This window comes from Pleurodeles waltl, chromosome 3_1, assembly GCF_031143425.1.
Source record: "Pleurodeles waltl isolate 20211129_DDA chromosome 3_1, aPleWal1.hap1.20221129, whole genome shotgun sequence".
Taxonomy (NCBI): Eukaryota; Metazoa; Chordata; class Amphibia; order Caudata; family Salamandridae; genus Pleurodeles; species Pleurodeles waltl.
The window spans coordinates 1,598,288,310-1,598,305,146 of NC_090440.1; the positions used below are offsets into that span (position 1 = coordinate 1,598,288,310).

The window sequence follows — 16,837 nt, forward strand, 5'->3', positions numbered from 1 at the left end:
TATTTACACTCCCAACCAGGATCAGGCCCCCTTCCCGCAACGCCTCTCGAGCCACCTTACCCGCCAGCAACATGGGGAACTGTTATTGGGGGGGAGACTTTAATAGCATTTTGGACGTAGACCTGCACCGCTCCACCCCTCTGCTGCCGGGCACAGTGACACATAAAATAGCTAAAAAAATGAAGAGAATGGGTGCATGCCTGGGGGCTGGTTGACATCTGGCGTGAACAGCACCCTCATGGTAAAGACTATTCTTATTATTCAGGCCTCCATCGGATACATACTAGGATAGACAGGGTGGTGTGCACTCCCGGCCTGGCGAGGGGAGTGACCCACTCTGAGTACCTGGGGCACACTATATTGGATCATAACCCATTGCTACTAACATGGAGGTGAATGAGGACAGGCCCCCCCCCCCCTAACCACTGTGGAGAATATCCCCAGCTGCACTGGAGGACCAGTCATACAGAGAAACGCTCCGCTCCTACTTGACCGACCACATCATCATTAACAAGGGGTCAGCCTCCTCCAGACATATGGAATGGGAAACACTTAAAAGTGGCGACGAGCGGTTATAGTATAGGGCAGACAGTCGGAATAAGACACACATTAGAACGGGAACTGACTACGCTAGAGAAAACTATACACGAGGGGGGAAAAAGCGGACATAGTGGAACACCAGAGCAGGAGTACGACGAGCAGGCGAAAAAATCCCACTCTCACGTGGAAGAACAACTCCGCTGCCATTGCATGCAGAGACACTTGGCCTCAGTACAGGCTGAGGAGGGCAGATCTGGAAGGATGCTGGCATGGTTGGTGAGACCGGGAGGGGAGGGAGCACCCATGGTGAGTTTACGTGATATGAAAGGCGAACGTAGATTTAGACCAGGCCCCATAAATGAGCTTTTAAAGAATACTACACTTTCCTGTACAGGGACCTGGGCAACCTTGATGAGGACCGCCTGCAGGGTTTCCTACGGCCGCTCCCGCTACCGACCCTGACCAGTGAGGATGGCGATGGGCTAGGGGGACCAGTGACAACGGAGGAAGTACTGGAGGGCATCTCGCAGCTGGCCTCAGGGAAAACGCTCTGCACTGACGGTCTACCAATGGACTTTTGTAAGAGGTATTCAAAGCTGCTGGCCCCCCAGCTGGTGGACCTTTACACGGAGGCATTACACCGTGGCCTGCTCCCAGACTTGCTAAGAGAAGCACTAGTGGTTCCTTTGCCCAAGTTGAAATCGGGTGAAGCGTCTGTCACCGATTTCCGACCACTCTCAATGTTGAACAGTGATTTCAAAATTCTTAGCAAAATACTGGCCAACCGCCTGCTTCAACATATATCCACACTAGTACACGCGGATGAAAATGGGTTTGTTCCGAACCGTAGCACCTCGCTGAATCTTAGATGCCTCTTCGCTATTTTACAAATGCCAAGTGCAGAGAAGCCCCCAACCGGGATGTTACTTGCAATAGACTTCGAGAAAACCTTTGATTCGATCCGCTGGGATTACCTGAGGACAGTGATGCTAAGGATGAGCTTGGGGGCCGGATGGGTTAAGTGGGTGGATCTTCTCTACGCAGCCCCGCTAGCGAGAGTGAGGACGGGAAGAACGATCTCAAACCCCTACCCCATATACAGGGGCACTAGGCAGGGAGGCCTGCTGTCGCCGCTATTATTTGCCCTGGCCATTGAACCCTTAGTGGCTCACCTGCGGATGGAGGGTGTGGGTAGGGGGGTGGTATGGGGACAGACCGAGCATATCATTTCACTCTATGCTGACGATATCCTAATCTACCGCAGAGACGGGGAGACTGGGCTCTTGTGGGCCCTGCAGGCTCTAGATCATTTAGGAGGTCTTTCGGGATTATGCCTCAACAGGGGCAAGACTTTCGTCTTCCCGATCACAGCGGGCTGCGACCAGCCCCCTACGTTCCCAGAGGCTGTGGTATGGGCACCAAATACTTTTAAGTACCTGGGTATACACGTATTCCACGACCTGAGGGACTTACAAGACGGAAATATCGGCAGAGCGCTCGGCTCCCTTCGGGCCTCCGTTGGGTTCTAGCAGTCACTGAAACTATCTATAATGGCCAGGATATAATTGTCAAAAATGATTATGTTGCCCTGCCTCCTTTACCACTTCACTAATTTACCGGTCCAGATCCCCATGTCATGGTTCAGGGAGTTGAACTCCTTACTCAGGGACGTAGTATGGGATGGAGGCCAACGACGCACAGCACTCTCGATTTTATGTAGGCCGACCATTGAGGGAGGACTTGGTGTCCCAGATTTCGAATTCTATTATTTAGCATGCCAGTTACAGTGGACCTCCAGATGGTTCGTAGGAGGGGGACACCTAGATAGGTGTACCGCAAATAGCGAGACGAGAACGGAGGAGATCATTTCACACATGGTGGGCCGGAGGATGGAGCCCCAGGAAAAGAGCGCGCTGGCGAAGGTGGCCTTAGCCTGCTGGAAGAGGTGCTCACGGCGAGTGGGGGTGGGGAAGGCCTACTCCCCTGCCTTACCACTGTCCCTACTCAAGATAAAGACATTGGAGGGGAGCCGGGTGGACACTGGATGGTTAAAGGCTGGGGGGGAGACGATAGGAGATCTATTTAGTGAAGGGGTGCTGAGATCCTTTGCTGAACTAGTGGACAATAATGGGGTCCCACGGGGACAGTTTCTTGTATACCAGATGCTAATCCACATCTTAAGGGACCATTGGGACACAATTAATGCGGAGCCTGCCACGCATCGGGTACTGCACCTCCTGTTGACGTCGGGAGAAGATACCCACCTAATCACCAAACTGTACAGAACTCAAATTGAAGACACAATAGATCAGCTACGACCCCTGAGAGGAAGATGGGAAAGGACACTGGCTAGGGAGCTGTTGGACACAGAGTGGCAGAAGATGTTAGCATACCTGTGGGTAGACTCGAGGAACACGCGGCTGAGATATATTCAGTTTAATTACACACATAGAACATACCTTACCCCACACGGCTTAACCCGTATATATGGAGGTGTTCCTAAGGTATGTCCCAAATGCGATGACGTAGATGCAGACCTTGATCACATGGTCTGGCACTGCCCAGAGATCCAGTGGGGATGGGAGACAGTGACGAATGACCTGAAGAGACTGTTGGGAGTGGCAATACCTCAGACCCCGGCTATGTGCCTATTAGGCCTGAAAACAGGATTAACAATTGGGAAGGTAAAAAAGCGCTTCCTGGATCTTGCCCTAGTGCTATTTAGGAGACTAATCGCTTTGGGCTGGAAGTCATCCAGACACCCTACCTTGACCGAATGGAGACGGGACGTATCGAGATGGGCTGGGGCCGAACTACAGGTCCTGAAGGGTGAAGAAGCAAGGGGCCTACGCCAGACACCCATTGCTCCGGCATGGGAGGAGATGCTGACAGAGTGGGGGCGTGTAGTGACCCATCAGGGAGGGAGGGAGGAAATGACGCGGAGGAAACGAACTGACATATTAATTAGGAAGAAGAGTCATTGGGAGTGCGGAAGCTAATGCCATATCACATAGCACTGATAACATTACACGAGACTAGGAGATTACCAAGAAGCAGACAGGAGATGTAGAACACAGAAGGGGATAAATATAGTGGAGCTAGAGAGTAGCATGGTGTCAACTAGGTGACCCTGCACACATGAAAGGATTGTCGATGTCCGGGTGACGGGCCGGACCCCTCTTCAGAACTGTTGCACCACGACATTCCCCAGCAAATAGACTTGTAAGGACCCGATGCACCATCATGTTAATGTTGTTTGATATTAGATTAGGACTGTTATGTAGGGAAATGAATGTAAAGGTGTGTGACAGAAGCCATTATGTTAAAATATACTTACACACGCAACTTTCGGGGAACATAAGGTGCATTAACACTGTTAAGATATAGTAAGTTAAATACCAGATTTAAGAATACGTACAGGGAACTAATTACTAACACCCATGAGCACGATAAATGTTTGTCAACGTCTAAAATTACTTAATTTGTACAACAGCAAAATGTTAATAAAAATAATAATAAAACAATTAAAAAAATGCTTATAAATTATGGATTATTAGTGCGATCATTGATTAAGTGATAAATAATCCCCATTTTAATATGAGGGACAAAACTGACTAGAAGTATACCCATGCATTCCAAGTCTAGCAGTGGAATTCACCCATCTTTGAATTCCCATCCTTGCACTTCAAGTGGAGGAATCCAGTCAGAGACAGTGATGGTCCACTGTCTTCCTGACAGAGATTTTTTTGGGACTATCCTGCATCATTATCCAGGAAATCCTTTGAAAAGTCTCCCAGGCCTTAAACATGAGTAATTTACTCAGTAATGTTCTGGAGTCCAAATGCTATCTTAAACATGGATTTGAAGGGTTTCCATGACCAGAATTAGAAATGTTAAGGAAGGGGTGTGCCTAAGAACCTAGGGCAAAACACAGTGGGACACTGTTTACAATTTACAAAGTGAGTCAGGCAATGGAAACACATCCATCCTGACTCTAACGTGACTTTAAACCACTTCGAACAGCACAGGAAAAAAAAAAACGCACAAAAGCTCAACAATAGGTTCCACAAACAGGACACTTCAAGTGATAAACACCTCTATGGTATATCTGCACAGCTTACTAGTGGGTGACAATGCATTGAACAGCATGGAAAAAAGATAAACTGTGGTTTAATGTAATCACAAAATGGCAAAAAAATTACAAAGGATTATTTTGGAATATTTATGCAAATTCTCATCAGCATCTATTGTGGTGAATCACCTCCACCTGCCCTGATGCCCATTAGCTCTCTGTTAGCTTGCATGGATTTCTACTTTGAAAAATTTGGGAAGCACAAATGTTTTGGATGTTTCTGGACGGTAAACAGGCTCAAGAAAAGAGATGAAAGTAACAAATGTATTCTGGCATAATGAAATGATATAATCAGAGAAGATTAAGAGCTCTCCAAACATCCCACACATGCATACAGTCAGTAGCACCAACTAGAGCAAGTCCAGCTATCTGTAGCTTTTTCCACAAGTTCTAATGACGACTGCAAAAGTCACCCATCACCTCCATCTTATGGGTGGTCTACCAAGCAAAATGATCTTAAGTATTTAGACAGTCCTATCTCCATAGTGATGGTGAACGTGCTGTATCAAAACCATTGCAATTCACTGGGTTATTTGCCTTAGTTCTTTTTAAGCTGCCACACACATCACAGGGGCAAATAATTAAGGAGTTTTACTCACTATGCTCTGCAGTAATCAACATATTTTTTTAGGTTTTGTGTTAGTATGGCCAGGCAAGAATGAATTCAATACCAGTGTTGGTATACTGACATATATAATCACATTTAATGTTTTTTTACTGCTCATACAATAAAATATCATAACTGTATGTAATAACAAACAAGCAAAATAAAGCAAGACAGCTTTGTGGGCATGCAGAGCCCTTCACACACCGGTTGATCCTAGAATGATGTAATATCATTTCCGAGTAGGGTAATGCATACATCATGCAGAAAAGCTATCACATTGTCTCATCCTTTTACTCCTCCAAGAGTTCTCCTCTTCCTTCTGTGTAAACACTGCCAGAAACTGCAAGGGTGCACGGTCCAAGGTCCTCCATCTCCACAGTGTCATCGTAACACCTATGAATCACACATGTAGCTGCTGTGGCTTACAACCCCACAAGACCACTCAGAGAATTCCTAGAAAAAAAAACTGTGTGTCTGTACGGCAGCAGAGGGCCTGAAATACTGGGGAAGGTTGGTGGCACTCACCAAACTAAGTAACCACATCCATTCTGCAGCAATCTCACATTCTACTTCAAATATGAACTCAAGTGAGAAATGCCTTACCTCCCATATGAGGGTTACACTGGAAGGCCTTTAAGGGTAAGTTAATCATGTACCTAACGCAGTGATGTTTCCGGTTGTATGCAGGTGAGCGAGGGAAGGGGGTGAGAAAAGGGTTGCTAGGGATGTAACTCTGAAAGATAGGAGACAGAAATGGAGCTTCAATGCATCAGACTTTATGTATAGGAAGCATGGTAAGGAATTATCAGTCATGATCTCTGTAGGGGACTAAGTAAGAAACCTGCTGACGTTTGCCTATAGATAAGACTCAAGAGGATCTAGATGGATGAGTGCCTTTCCTCATTACCAGGAATTCTGAAATCCATCTAGAGAGAACAAACCAATTATTACCATTGGCATAATCTTGCTACTATGCTTGGACAGAGTCTGTGCAAACCATAGCACCATGCCTGGCAGCAGGAAGCTTTTACACAAATTCAGGTCTCCAGTGGTTGAGTACTAGGTAATGTTTGAAGAGTCCACCCTAAAATAAAAGAATTTTCAAAGGAGGCAACCTACAGACTTTCAGTATGTCAGACAAGAACTGACAGGAGTCAATGACCTAGACTGCACAAACAACACATCTGAGGCCAGGATTTAGAAGTCTATCCACAAAGGAACCAGCTGCAAAGAAAATCCAGAGCACAAAAAACAGACTTCACATTACACATCTCTCCTAACAGTCACAGGACAACTTTAAATTCCAATTGAGTTTACAATCTGGGTGTTTTTCATAAGAGAATGGGGGAAGGCTGGTTCAGAGCACAATGCTGAGCTATTAGGGTTGAGTGCGCAGGCGTACTGGCTCCTGTTATAATCTCTCTGTGGGCTTTTAACCACGCCTATGTCATGTCCATCAGTTTGACTGGTTCGTGGGCTTGCCTTTTAAAAACTTTGCTTGATTTCATTAGTGAAAGGCATGCATAGGTCTTGCCTTTTCCGGTGTTTAGCTCTCCTCAAGAGCAGCAGTAAACTATTGAAAACATAAGAGGTTGTGTGTTCCACATTGCTTCTGGTCTACCTTTTCTTTTTATTTCCTATGCAGCGCGATTTCGGTGGGCAGTATTCAAGCGCTTTGCATGATATCGCCCCTTTTACATGGATATTTGCACTTTTGCCGGTTACGTGGATAATTGCACTATTGCTGATACGCTTGACTGCGAGCAAACTTCTGTTTCCATTTGTGTGTCCCCTTCACGCTCATGGCTTGCTTATGTGACACTGTTTTACTTTTCATTTTCGGTTTATGTGGAAAGAAAAGTCCGGTTAAGAGTCTACAACGCTAATAGCTCTAACTCAAGCAAATGCGAGAACCACTGCATTGCAAATGCTTGTTTATATATGCATCAGTACAGCAGGATGAGGGAGCAGGCATTACACAAAATGAGAGGTGAAATAGCAAAAGTGGTATTTGTGAATCTAGAGTCCAGTGTGAAGATAAACAGTAATTTTTAAATCCCTATAGGCATGTTCATAAGCTTTAATGAGATGCACAATGGTGGGGAGAACTACATAACTGATACCCATATCCACATTATTGAATTTCCAGTGAGAATGGAATAAGCCCAGGGTCAATATGTACAATCATTTTAGCTCTAAGTGATTAAATGTGTACGCCTTACTAACATATCATGTTAAAACAGTCAACATTGCATTGATAATACTTTACCTTAGGAAGAATAAGCGGACATTCCAAGCCACATTTGCAAGTTCCATCGGAAAGTAGGTAGGTTTTAACCTGATCTAAGCAGGACAACAAAGAACCACTGGGACTAAAAGGGAAACAAATATCATTACTCAATTAATTACAAAAATACATTGTCTTGAAGAACCTGGAGTAATTCAACATAATATAACATTTTGTTTTAATGCTACCTTTAGGTATTTTAAATACTTTTTAAACACATTTGGAAGCAGTTTAGTCATTCTGAAGCAAAAATAGACATAACACTGATACCATTCCATATCCCCCAAAATAACCTCTGACTGGGGACTTTCAAATTTTCAATGCATGTTGGTAAATAAATTACTCAAACCAATGATAAGCCATACAAAAATAAGCAAACCTACAGCAAATGGGACATGTGTCAATGCAGACACGTCAAGACCTTTACAAATGTAATGCTGTCCAGGTATTTTAAAATGTGGTAGGCAGAACAGTCAAAAGTAAATCTACTTATGCAGTTAGCCCTTTTCTACTTTTCTGGAATCATGTAAAAGGCCAGGGGCTTACAAGAGGGAGCATACTCCTCAACTGTCTCAAACCTTTTCAATGCCCTTTAACTGTGTCATGGTGGCTGGATTAAAAAAATAAATCTTCAGAAAAAGAGAGACTTTAGTTTTTTTCCCCCCCAAAGGAAATGTGTACAGCAACATCAACTTCTGCTTGCCTTAAGCAGCAAATCGTTATAAATAGTTTATGTTGTCAGAAAGAAATTTGCTTCGATTATTTCAGCTTGTCAAACCCTGCAGAAATTTCTACAAAATTGCAACAATAATTCAGCCGAAGCCTTATAAGAAATATTAAGACAAATGGTCACAATGGCCATCCAAGTCTAAACTTCTTTGAAGAAATACTAAATAAATAAAAATTTTAAGAGAAACTTGCTTTAATTTTCTTTTTTCTTGCAGCTGTAATCTGTCAATGAAAATCATAGCATATGATGTGTACTCAAGCTGTAACGGAATGGCTGTAGCTTGAGGTGTAGGGGTGTTTTTAATCTAGCTTTATGTTATATACATAAAAATACTAAATTATTTGAGATATGTGAAACAGGAAGTGTGCAAGATCATTTGCATTTGAGAACAAATATTAATTTAAATATTGCTGAGATAGATTACCTTATGTACTTCTACTGAAGCTATTCCTTCCGATTATTTATCTTTAAGCTTTTGAATGTAACATACAGTTAAATCATGTTTTGAAAGCTTATTTAAATATTTTTATAAAGCACTTAGGGCCTGATTACCACCTCAGCAGATGTGATACTCCATCACAAAAGTGACTGATATCCCACCCGCTGTATTACAAGTTCTATTATATTCTATGGAATTTGTAAAACGGCGGGCTGGATATCTGTCACGTTTGTGACAGAGTATCCCATCTGCCAAGGTCATAATCAGGCCTTACAATTTTGTGATGTGTGTAAATAACAGTACTTTACCTTTAACAAAGTTTGACAGTCAATTTAATGTAATGTAATGATATTCTTGTTAATGTACCAGACCTACTCATTTGGCACTTAAAAGTTCTGGCCTTTGTTAATGCCCTTTGCCCAGACTAATGGCAGAAGCCAACATGACCTGTCCTTTTTCTATGGTCAGTGAGCTGCACATACACCCTCCTCTCAGTTCTCACCTTTCATCCCATAGTCTCAAAATCCTCAGCTCAATCAGTCTAAGAGTTAAATATGTGCGACTCAGTGGAAAAAGGAGAATAGGATGAAATAGCTTTTTCATAAGATCACAAATCACTGGATGAAGGCGGAGAACAAAGGTAAATTTTATCTTCATGAGAAATAAATACATTCTTATTTCTTTGTGGATTCTGTCTGTTCTTTGGATTTGATCTTCAAACTATACGATTGTCCAACTGCAGGTTTCTGTTGTATACACTTCTCAACAAGTGATGTTCCATGTTAAGGACAAACAAAAACAATTACATGTGCCATACAGCTTAGGGATTATCTTTATTTTCTGTAGTGTTTATCACCGCAAGGATCACGACCCCCTGCAAATCCAAGGTACTGTTTGCGGGTCTTCCCGACACCGCAGCTGGCCCACGACGCTGAGGCCAGCCTGAACTTTTGGTTTTGTTGTTCACGACGCCGTGATAGCCCCAGGTGGAGTCATCGACTTCAAAGAACTGTATTAAGTACATCTTGCAGCATTCATATTTTTATTACTGTATGTTGGATTTTTTTTATCGTATTTGGTCTTGTTTTATATAGATAAATATTGGCTATTTTTCTAAAACTGGTGTGGTGTCCTTTTGTAGTGTTTTCACTTATTACTATGTGTTATGTGCAAATGCTTTACACATTGCTTCTGAGATAAGCCTGACTGCTCGTGCCAAGCTACCAAGGGGGTGAGCAGGGGTTAACTGAGCGGGTATCTCCCTTATCCTGACTAGAGTGAGGGTCCCTACTTGGACAGGGTGCAAACCGACTGCCAACTAGAGACCCCACTTCTAACAACAGCCCATGTGCGTAAAAGTATAGAATGCACCCTATGAACATGCTGTGCCATACATACAGGTCAGATCTAGGGACTGAGAGAGAAATATAATTTTTTTGCTGTCAGAGATGGCTAATATCAGTTTAAACCTTATAATCAGCTTTTGAAATTTCTGGAACTATTTACAAGAAACTGCCCTAACAGTTTACATGGGCAAATAAAGAGAGGAGTTTTGCAATCTCAAGAGGTCACAGGTCTCTCATGTTGCTGTCCAGATAGACAAAATAGGTCTGGATATAGCTGATTAAAAGAGCAACCTCGTTTTAGTGTTCCCTAAGCTGTTTTTTTGTTAAAGGGGACACATTTTCCAACCTAGCCTCTATGTGTGGAAATAGATCATTGGTTATCTCTTTGGGGGTGTTTGGTAGGTGAGACAGGACTTCAGAGGTTAAAGTAATCTACATAACCTCTGATAGCTACAATGGTGTTGCCCTGTAAGTTTAATGGGTCCTGCACCCCTTGAAATATCACAAGTGAGTGCAAGTCTCTGGTCTGTTTATGATTCTACCACTTCTGTTGAGATTGTAATGCCTCCACTACTCTGAGGATATTTATCCCAAGGTTTCTGGAGAAGGAATGAGACACATTTAAAATGTGTGGGTGCCTAGCCTTTGATAAATCAGCAGAGCTAGGAAGAAAGTTGCATGGAGGTTTGGAGCCAGGGGCAGCTTGTCCTCACAGTCTCTTGGGAGGCGCCCTGCCACCACTCGGGAGAAATATGTTTCATGTACTCACAACGAAAGGAGGCAGTCAGCTCATTACAAGCACAGAACATGAAAGGATTAGGTTACTTATTCTGTAAGCATCTATTCATGCTGTATAGTGCATAAGATTCACATACTATGCACACTCTTGCCATCTAGAGTTGGACTCGGCAAATTGTTTTCCTCAAGGAAGTCTTTCACTCTTGACGTTGTGTCTCCTACTCCTCGAGGTTATGCCCATGTTTAATGGCTCCTTCGTTAGAAAGTATTTTTTTCCCTGTCATCCAGGGAGAAAGGATATAGACTGGCAGGTTAGTGTTTGCTGTTGAACAAGCTTTTTGTGTTTGACACCATCCTATACCTGCCTGGGAGGCAGGGGGTGCAAGTGAATCTGCAACACTACATGCTACAAAAGGATGCTTACAGGGTAAGTAACATACTCAATTCGCACCATATATTGGCTGCAGATACAGATGATATGCACAGAGTATAAAGTAGTACTCCTCTCATGGTGGCTTTAGACATTAGATGGTATATTTGCTTGAAATAATGTACGTAGAACCGTTTGTCCCACCACAGATCGTCTGGGGTGTACATCCAAACAGTAGTGCTTGGCGAACGTGTGGGGGTTGGCTAGGTAGCCACTTTTCAAATGTCTGTTAGTGGGATATTCCCTAAGAAGGCCAATGATATTCTCTTTTTCCTTGTGGAGTGATCCCCTGGAGCCGTGGGCTGGACTCTTTGTTTTTTATGTAGCAAATTTTGATGCAGTTAACAATCCATCTTGCAAATCCTGCTTTCAAGATGACATTAACCTTCCTGAGGTTTGAAAAAGCTACAACAGTTGTGTTTTCCTTAAGATTTTGGCTCTTTTCACATTGTACATGAGAGCCATTTTAACATTAAGTGTTTGTAGTGCACTTTCTGCCACTGTCTGGTTTCAGGAAGAAAACTAGCAGATCTGGTGTCCGATTTAAGTGAATGGTTGACATTACTTTTGGTAGGAACCTTGAGTTTGTGCATCGTCGAACTTTGTCTTGGAAATCTGAAAGTAAGGCTCCTCTAAAGTTAGCGCATTAATTACTCTAACTCTCCTTAGCGATGTAACTGTAACAAGGAATGCCACTTTCGGCGCAGACAATAGTTGTGTTAAAACAATGTTTAGCTTCCATGATAGCAAAGGTGGTGTACATGGTGGAATTACTCTTTTTTACTCTCTCCATGAGAGCTTTTACTCCTGGTATCCGAAAAAGAGATTGATGACTTCTGTTTTGAAGATATATTGGGATTGTTGCTCGATGCAGTCTTCTTGAAGTATATGTTAGATGTGATTTTTGACAATGTAACAAATATACTAGTTGTTGTTCTGATGGAGTGCAAGGGTCTATGATAAGGGCAGCACAGTAGTGTACAAAGCATTTACATTTTGCAGCATAAAAACGCTGTTGTGTTTGGCTGTCTGGTTTCCTTTAGACTGACCATGCATTCTGGTGTTAAGTGCAAGCACCCAGACTCTACGACCTCAGGAGCCAGATTGCAAGGTTGAGTTGCTGTGCCATATGGGTGCCTTACTCTGCCCTTGCTCTGAGCAAGACGATCTGTAATGTTTGGTAGCTTCTCAGGATGTACTAGGGACAGCTCTAGTAGCGTTGTGTACCAAAGCTGGCTTGCCCATGTTGGAACTATGGGGATCATTTTGAGTGATGTTTGCCTGAGCTTTCTAACCAGATATGGAATGAGTCGTAGAGGAGAAGTGTGTGGAACTATCCCTGACCAGCTCATTCACAGACAACTGCCCTAGGACTGTGGATGTGGGTACCCGGGTACTACGTTTTGGCATCTTGTGTTTCCTGCGGAGGCGAAGAAATCTATACTTTGTGTTCCCTACCATTAAAAGTATGTGTATAGGACTGGAGTATGGACTTCCCATTTGTGGGCGTGTTATTGCATCCTGCTTAGGAGGTCCACCACTGAGTTGTCCACCACAGAGTTGTCCACTTGTGCTAGGTATTATGCCAGGAGGTAGATTCTGTGACTGATGGCCCATCTCCAGGTGTCAGACAGCTTTAATTAATGTGCCTGTCCCAGTTTTTGGATGCCGTACCTTGCTGTCATATTGTCTGTGCATAGAAGGACATTTGTCCCTGCCATGTTGAGTAGCAAAGCTTTGAGCACCAGCTGTATGGCTAGTAACTCTAGAACACTGAGGTGAACTGTATGTTGATGTGCAGACCAATGACACCCTGTACTCTAATGTCTTCCATGTGAGCATCCCAACTCATGAGTGATGCATCTGTAGTGACTGTCACTTGCACGAATAGGTCCCTGAAGGCTCTCCCCTTTAGTGTGTTCTGTGTATTCCATCACTTCAGTCTCTGAAGGACCCTAGGTGAAACCAACAATAGATCCTCCAAATTGCCCCCTGCCTATGATTACCGAGATGCTAGACACTCATGCAGGGGTGAATATGTAGCCTTGCATGTGGAACTATTGCTATGCAAGATGCCATCGTTCCTAGGAGGCTCATGACCATCCTGACTGGCTGAAAAAGAGCCAGTTGGTTCTGGAGACTTAGAACCCTCTGTGGAGAGGGGTAAGCCTTTGCTGTGACTGAACTAACTATGGCTCAAGGCTGTATTTGAAGCAGCAGTAAATGGGATTTATTGTGAATTCCAATTTGTGCCATAGGTTGATAGTGGTCTGTGTGTCCTGTAGACATTTCTGTTTGCTGTAACTCATTATAAGGTAAGAGAAGACATGAAAGTCTTCCCTCCTTAGACTAGCTGCCACTACAGCTAGACATATGGTGAACACACGTGGGGCTGTTGTTACCCCCAAATGGCAGCACCTTGAACTGATAATGATGTCCACTTGCCATAAACCAGAGGCACTGGAGATGTGCGGAGTGGATTGGTATATGAAACTATGCGTCCTTCAGATCTAATACTGTAATTAAGTCACCTTCCTGAAGTAGTGGTACTACATACTATAGTGTCACTATGTGGAAGTGTTTGGATGGGATGTGTGAACTTAGTGGGCACAGGTCTAATACAGAATGCAGTGTTACATCCTTTTTGGGTATTAGGCAGTGTAAGGAGTACACTCCCTTTCCTTGGTGTTGGAATTGGGCAGGTTCTATGGCTCCTTTTTTGAGAAGCACCTTTGCCTCTTCCTTAAGCAGGTGTAGGTGATAACTGAGGGTGTGTTTGAGCAGTGGAATATTTGGTGGTTGACTTTTCAATTTTAGGCAATAACCGTGACTGAATGTCTAGCACCCACTGATATGATGCTACTTCTGGCCACAACTGATGGAATTGTTGTAGCCTCCCCAAACAGTTGATGAGTGATCAGGGGAGGGGTGGTTGGTAAGTAACTGGTAGGAGGTAGAGGCCCCCATCTGCAGGTGTTCCTCTATCTTTGCCTCTTGTACACCAGCCCTTTCAGAGGTACCAAGGTAGAGGGGTCTCAAAGAACAACACCCCAAAGAACCCAAATTAATAGCGCCAACAGCAACAATGGAGGAGCTCTCCATTGAATGGGACATTTAAGATGTGTTATTGCACCTCTAGCTTAAATCTTGAGATACGAAGCCATGCATGTCTGCAAAGCATTACCAATGAATGACTCCCTTTTGTAGCAGTGTCTGCACTGTCTTGAGCACAGCAGATTGTTAATTTCAATATTTGTCTTCCTTCTACAACTAAATCTCTCCCCTTCTTTTTATATTGCTCAGGGAGAAGCTGTACGAGGTCTTCCATTTCCTCTCATGTAGCCCTGTTGTAGCACAAGAGAAGGCCCACAGAGTTGTAAATCCTCCAATGACTGGCATGACCTATAGCAATCCTTTTGCCCCCTGCGTCAATGTGCTTACTCTCCTTGTCGGGGGTAGGGCATCCACAGTGCTTTTTGACCTATCTCTTTTTCACGTCACTTATCACCATGGAGTTGGCAGTGGGGTTAACTCTGATGTAGAGAGGTTCTGAGGGCGAAGGTCTGTATTACCTCATACGCTTGATTTCACTGAGTCTTTGAAAATGTAATTGGAAACTTTAATCATTGAGCCTATCGTTGGTAGTTACGGCACTGAGCGCTCTGTCCTGGAGAGTGTCTTGAACAGGAAATCTATCTCCTCTTCTGTGCAGTGCAGTGGTAATTTATTATACTCTGCTGCCCGCTGTATTACACTGTGAAACAAAGAGTTGTCATCTGGTGGAGATGTCTTGACTGGGATAGGTGGTTTTGCGTCCTTGACTGGAAATTCAAAATCAGTCATTCCATGGGTCTGGGCTTTATGGGGTTGCCTCTTATGAAACTGATTAGTAAAACTCATTTTCAGGGCTGTCCCCTCCCTCTCCCCATGAGTGGGTGAGGGTGACCTAGTGTGTGGTGACAGTGGGCAGCTTTGTGACATGGGGCTGCGGCTCTATACTCTGTTGCCACCTTTTTTGGAAACGTCTATCCAAACCCTGTATTTTTTCACTTGGAAGCCTTACAGCATTTCTGCATGATGTCTTGAAGGCCTTCAAACAGATCGCCTTCTTTTTCTGAAAGCATGGGCTTATGTGGTGTTTTTACCTGCTTCTCAGTCGCCAGTTTTGCTGCAGAGAAAAGCGCTTTTGTTTTCAGCATCACAGGAACAGAGGTCTTCTTCAGCATTGAGGAGTGGTCATGCTCTTTCCCCTTCTTTGGAGTCGAGGAGTGCTGCGGCTCAGTATGGCCCAACACCAGTTGCCTGTGTGGCTCTGAATGTTTGTCCGACACCGAGGTGTGGCATGGAGGTTTTGCTGGCATCAATGTATGTGCTGGGGTCGATGGTTGTTTCGCCATTGATAACAGTCTGGTGTAGACTCCATGCTTCTCCCTATACTCTAATGCCCGAACAAGAATGCTCTTGTCCTGACTCTGATTTGATGTTCGCTCTCGGTGTTGGCCAGAGTCTGAGGGCTGTGGTGCACCTTGGCGGGTTAGGGTGTCTTAAGTGTGTGGTGGGTCAATATCACTCACAGCCTGCAGTGTTGTCTTCATCATGGGCAACAACACTGGCGGTGGAGCCTTGTGCGTAGTGTCTAGGAAAAGCACGTCAGACTCTTCTCTCGCATCAGACTCCTCTCCTGCACAGGACTCCGAGACAATGAAGTGAGGGCTGGCGGTATTGTAGCCCTCTCCTGCTGTGACGTCATGCCCGTTTCGCCCTCGAAGGTTCAGAGGTGGTGGTGTTCTTTTGGGGAGAGCTAAGCCTCCGCTGCCATCTCCATGGTATGGACCAGTCTGCTGCCCTGTCTGCTTCTGAAGGTCTTTTTATTTCTGAATAGGTGGCAAGCAGTGCAATCCAGTTCTCAGTGCTCCAGCAACAGAGAAAGGTTGCACACATTATGGGAATCGGAGTAAGCGTATTTCGCCCCACACCAAGGGCGCTTACGAAAAAAACAGTCCTTTTTACCATCCATTACTTAGAGAAGAACATTCTCAACAGGTTTTTGGGAGGCTACGGTGTCGAAGTCAGGTGAATTCTGTCCTTTTGATGGAATCTTAGATGGTTCCAACGATTGCAGGAGTTGTGTCTATGTTGTCGTTGCTGAACTGTGATTCGTTTGAGTCGGTAGGTGTCCGTAGGCTGCAAGGGTGTTGAAGCTGCATAGAGCTCTGACGCAGTCCGTCCTAGTCCAATGGGAGAAAAAAACAATCTAAGAAGGGAGCCGTGGAACATGCGCATTACCTCGAGGAGGAGGAGGAGACAACGTCAACAGTAAAAGATTTCCTCGAGAAAAACAACTTGTAAAGTCATGGCCTAACACTAAATGGCAGGAGTGTGCATAGCATGTGTATCTGCAGTCAACATGTTATGAATACACAATTATGAGAACATGATTGTGTTTTCAAGCAAACTGCTTAATGTGCATAGCAGACCAGATCTCTCTAGCTCTTGACCAATAAAGGACGAGGGGAAAGAGAGGGAGGCGGGGGGGGAGGGAGGAGGGGGTGAAGGATGAGTCACTTCCATATTGCCATGTGTGATCA

The 16,837-nt window shown here is 44.2% G+C and overlaps 1 protein-coding gene across 4 annotated transcripts in view; it reads right to left on the bottom strand.

The window, feature by feature from the left end:
* The window catches only part of MBD5 (methyl-CpG binding domain protein 5), a 368,139-nt gene that overhangs the window by 290,267 nt on the left and 61,035 nt on the right, over positions 1-16,837 (bottom strand). For all 4 annotated transcript variants that reach the window (XM_069225228.1, XM_069225227.1, XM_069225226.1 and 1 more), the window contains one exon: positions 7,549-7,651. In XM_069225228.1, coding sequence (XP_069081329.1) covers positions 7,549-7,651 — 103 coding nt within the window. The remainder of the gene's footprint in view (positions 1-7,548; positions 7,652-16,837) is intronic.